The 5,379-nt window shown below is 36.3% G+C and overlaps 1 protein-coding gene across 1 annotated transcript; it reads left to right on the forward strand.

The window, feature by feature from the left end:
* The first annotated feature begins 4,195 nt into the window (after positions 1–4,195).
* On the forward strand, positions 4,196–4,924 carry LOC149793401 (uncharacterized). The gene has a single exon (XM_089968995.1). It carries the CDS (start codon positions 4,196–4,198, stop codon positions 4,922–4,924), a length of 729 nt encoding a protein of 242 aa, XP_089825121.1.
* Positions 4,925–5,379: the final 455 nt, after the last annotated feature.

Here is a 5,379-nt window from a genome sequence, read left to right on the forward strand (position 1 = left end):
CAGATCAAGAAACTTTAAGATAAATCCGATCTAGACTGCTACCTAGTTTAGGTGGTTTAACCGTTGTTACTTTACAGAAATCTTCCCATATGCTTTTCCTTTAACTGAATACACCAGCCAATCTCAAATCGTGGAAGTAAAATAGACTATCAATGCTTTAAAAGCAAAGAACAATGTAAAAGTGAAGTAAATTCAGCCTCATGAATGGAAGAATTGGTGTGTGTGTGCCTTTCTTTCAAAAGTATTGCATATACACATACAGATATATCTCATTCGCGTCATCCTGAAAGGTTCTCTTTCAATAGATCTAATCAGATCTACATAAAGAGCATCCATCTTGATGATGCGAAGCGAACGCGCTTGAAAGAATAACGGATGAACATGTTAATGTTAATGTTGTTGTTTTGGGTTTAATGCTCTCTCTCTCTCTCTCTCTCTCTCTCTCTCTCTATATATATATATATATATATATATATATATATATATATATATATATATATATATATATATATATATATATATATATATACATACATACATACATACATACATATATATATATATATATATATATATATATATATATATATATATATATATATATATACACATACATACATATATATATATATATATATATATATATATATATATATATATATATATATATATATACAGAGAGAGAGAGAGAGAGAGAGAGAGAGAGAGAGACAGACAGACTAACAATCAGAGACAGAGAGAGACAGTGAGATAGTTATAATGAGGTCATAAGGAGGAAAGTAACTCAACAATCCAGGATTCAAAAAAACACTTTCTTGTAAAATCAGATAAATTTGTGGAAACAAAGAACTTGAGCACTGGCTATAACGAAAATCATACTAAATAAAAAAACTATCAAAATTATATGACGGTTTTCCAATGAGCAGTAAGACCAGTACAATGAGAATCCTTGTGTACTCAGATGCCATACGGTGGTTCCAACCATTAAGTACGGTAGTACTAGGAAACTCGTTGTGGACTCAAGATACGTGACATTCGAACAAGTTCTACAGTTCTTCAAGGTCAGCGAACTTAACATGATTTGATTGTGATTATTGTTTGCAGTTCTGAAATCGTGTAACACGTTTGACCGTATTTTGGTATTCAGAGTGACATAAGTGATTACTGGATTGTTGAGATTGTTTCAAATATTATTTATGTGGGATCCTGTTTTATGAAATGAAACAAATGCTTTGTAAACAGATAGCTAAAACTAACACGTATTCAACGTATGCATGTGCAATTTCATCCAGGGTGCAGGGCGCAGGCCGGACATAGATTTTTTTTTTAAGATACCCGTATGATTTAAATGTAATCGTTTAAAAAGGTAGCGGGCCGTAACAACAGGCATTGTACATGTAACGTATGATCCTATTTGGCAGTACAGATTTACAAATCCGAACCCCATAAGGTACTTCGCGATGATGAAACGCAAATATGCACTATAAAAGAAGGTACCTTTTTGATTATGTATGATCATCTAAGTACAGGAGTATGTATGTCTGTTCTTAGCTCGAACTAACTCGCAATGCTGTTATTTTGCTTGGGGCCCCGCGCTCATCGGTTGCTGCCTTGGGCTCTGCATGCTGCCTTGGGCCCCACACATCCCAGGGCCGGGCCTGCAGACTGGTAACATTCCAGTCCTAAATAAAGTTTGAAGTCAAGTACCTTAGATCGTCTTCCGAATTTTGAACAGATTTAAAGCTTGCGCATTCTTACTGCTGGCATGATCACTGTACATTTTTGGCAACTTTCGTCACGGTCGTTCAATCCATATTTGGCTTTCTATAATTGTTTGCCAAACTCTCCTTTTGGAAAAAAATCTTTCCCCAAAAGGTTTTCGTAACCTCCCATTGATTACAAACATTTTTAACATTTATTTCAAGTTTCACTGTACTGAATATCTCTTCTCTTGTATCATACCGTACTTGCGTATTGGTGTCTCGTATCTTGTACCATAAGCCACTTTTGTACTGGTATCTCGTCTCTTGGTCTCTTGTACGATACCCCACTTTTCTATTGGTTTGTCGGCTCTGGTTCAGCAATATCCCAGGTTGTTGTTTGTACCTGTGCATTCAAATACTAATATGGTTGAAATTTTCATGAAGTATAATTTATAATGAAATAAAAATTAAGAATTTGGTCAACAGCTTTTTTATTTTAGTGTCAGATATAATAAAAAGTATGTTGGTCCATAATCCTAGTCCCAACTCCCGGATCACGGTCAGAGCAGATACATTATCGTCTCATTTTGATATTTAATGGGACTTTCTTTTACCTTGAAACCTTATTATTTGCTTTGTGTGACAGGAATTAGGTTTGAATTTTTCATTGCTGTTTCTATAGTTTTACAGACAATTTTTTCTTTGAGTTATCCACACAGCATACTCTCTGAAAGTCAGTGTGACATAATAAACGTTTTTAGACTTGCAATATATGGACTGTGCTGCGGTAGGTAAATTTGCCACTTGGCCCAATACCTCGGGGGCAGAGGAAAATGGCGCGAGGTTTAAAAATGTCTGATAACTCGAAAGACGTTTCGGTCGATAAAAAAGAGGCGATTAGTCGAAAACGTAATTCATGATTGGAATGATAGCTGTTCGGATATGAAAATGGATGACCATTTATTCAATGCGTTGTTTCCTAAGTAGAGGGATGATCTTGAAAACAGCTGTCATAGAAAAAGACGGTTGGGAAATATTATCTTTTTTTCCCCTCATGCACATGATTTATGTGCATCACGAGCTGTCTAAGGAACGAAGAGTAACAATCAAACAATATAATAATTTCCAAGACAGTGGAAATTCGGCCTTGACTGCTCTGGACGCAATATAACATACATGATTTTGATAGGAGAAAAATGCGCGAATTCACAAGCATCAGAACCATGTATGTATGTACGTACGTACATGTATGTATGTATGTATGTATGTATGTATGTATGTATGTATGTATGTATGTATGTATGTATGCATGCATGCATGCATGTATGTATGCATGCATGCATGTAGGTACGTACGTACGTACGCACGCACGCACGTATGTATGTATGTGGCCTATTATGCTGTTCTGTGGTGTCGCTCCCTCTGACTGATTACCTCTTACCAAATGCGTGTGATCCGTGAATAAGTTTTGGTCACTTTTGGTCACTTCTTGCTTTTTTCATCTTCCTATTCTATCAGCTCATCCACACTTTTTGTACGTGTGTCTACCATGTGGATTTTGATCTGAAGAAAAGTCATTTTGGTTACCTGGATTCAATTCTCATCAATATTATGTAAGTATTGATTACTATTCCCACTAATCCACATGGAAAGTAATCACGCTTTCTACTATATAGGAGATGAAGGTGGATAAATGTATCAATATTTTATGAGTATCGATACAGTTGCAGGTAAAGTATGTACGATTTAAGATAATAAGGACCTAATTAGATTTTTCTTTATTGATTTGGTGGTCTAGTTAGAAAATCTCCGCAGTGTGCCTTCTTCTTTCCTGTGATACAAATAAAAGAAGAAGACCAAAGTGTGTACACATTTCGTTACTGCTTCCATCACTGGAAAGAGAACATAAGTTGTATAAGAATATGGTGCGCATGCGTCGGATCAACAAATCTCTTGCTTTGTCTCTATTACAAACTGAGAAATGAAATTGGAAAATAATGAATCTGGCAGAGCTTTGCATTTGTACTCGCTTCCTTATTACATCCAAATATTTTGCTCATTTGAGGGAATGTGGTTCGTTTCTAATTGTTTCAGTTAGGATAACGTTAAAAAAAAGATAGTTTCACCACAGACTAAACTAAAATGATGTTTACTAACATAAATGTGCTCTAATTTGGAACTTCATTTACAAAAAAGACAGGACCTGGAACAAAGTGATACGAGTAGATAACAGACTGTGAGTTCATTGACTTGAATGCAAGAGGATTTCTAGTCAACGTTCATGAAGAAATAGTGGTTCTGTGTCAGGAAAGGAAAGTGTCCGCAGACATCATTGAAAAGTGTCCGCAGACATCATTGAAAAGGAATTAATGGTAACCCAAGTTTTCTCACGGAATGGAATCAAGGCATTAAAGGAAGTACTGTGAATTATCAACAGACAATCATAAATCACATAGTTTGGAAAGATATTTATTGCAAGATTTAGTACAAAAATGACGGAAAAGAGTGGGCTCAAACTTCGGGAGACATCAAACAATCCAGATCTTCAAAAGTGTCTACAACACAATGGAAAAGAAATCGAGTTTTACTGTAAAGACCATGACACGGTCTGCTGCAGCACATGTGCAGTGATGACCCACAGGAAATGTGAGAGCATTGTCCCAGTGGAGGAGGCCGCTTGCGGCATCAAAAACAGCAACTTACCCGATGTTACCATGGGCAAGCTGCGACAATGCCAGTCATCCTTGAGATCGGTCGTGGCTGTCTTAGAGGCCAATAACAGAAAGTTGCAAACACAGACTTCTAATCTTCGACGAAAATTAGTAGAGACACGTCTTAAGGTTAACCATCTATTCGATGAGTTTGAGAAGAATTTGTCATCGGCGAATGATTGCATGTACGAGAGGGAATCATCTCGTAATACTTTACAGGCGGATAGGTGTCGCCATCTTTTTACAACCGTAGAAGGTTGTGTCACAGTTTTGGAGTCAGCAGTAATGGAAGGAAAGGAAGAAGGACTATTTGTGATCTTGAAACAGACTGATTCACAGATTCACGGGTTCGAAAAAATTATCGACCAAGAAAATTCTAAGATCAGTCTTGTAAATTTGTTCTTCGATGAGGAAATTATCTTGGAGAACTTCCTATTGCAGAATAATCCAGAAGATCTAATCAAAATAGAAAATATTCAGGAGGGGCCTCTTGATCTCGAGAAGTTATAAGTGACCAGATGGTTTCTTTCGTCTTAAAGAATATCGCGGTGTCCTTTCCATATGGCAACCTGAGCTGTATCTGCCACACGTGCTACTAATGGAATTCCGAGAACTGTCAGCTGTTGTATGACGTTGTACTAAGAGTATTAACTTTACTGTTCTTTCCTTATCTTGTTTGAAAATCGGACATATAAATTATAAGTACAACTTTGTGTGGAGGTTTTGTAACGAGTTTTGCCAGTCAAACGTTATTACATAATCACTGAATCATAATGGAGTCAAAACAGAGTATGTCTACAATGAAGGTGGGAATGACAAACTTGTCATGAACGTACTGATACCAATCGTAAGTCCATCGGATTAAAAGTCAGTTCTTATAACTAATCCGGGATAGAAAACAATATCGATTTATAACTGTTCTTTTGCTTTCATAACAATGCTATTTTATTCACACATTAATTCAA

This window comes from Sinohyriopsis cumingii, chromosome 8, assembly GCF_028554795.1.
Source record: "Sinohyriopsis cumingii isolate HCF-2022 chromosome 8, ASM2855479v2, whole genome shotgun sequence".
Lineage (NCBI taxonomy): Eukaryota > Metazoa > Mollusca > Bivalvia > Unionida > Unionidae > Sinohyriopsis > Sinohyriopsis cumingii.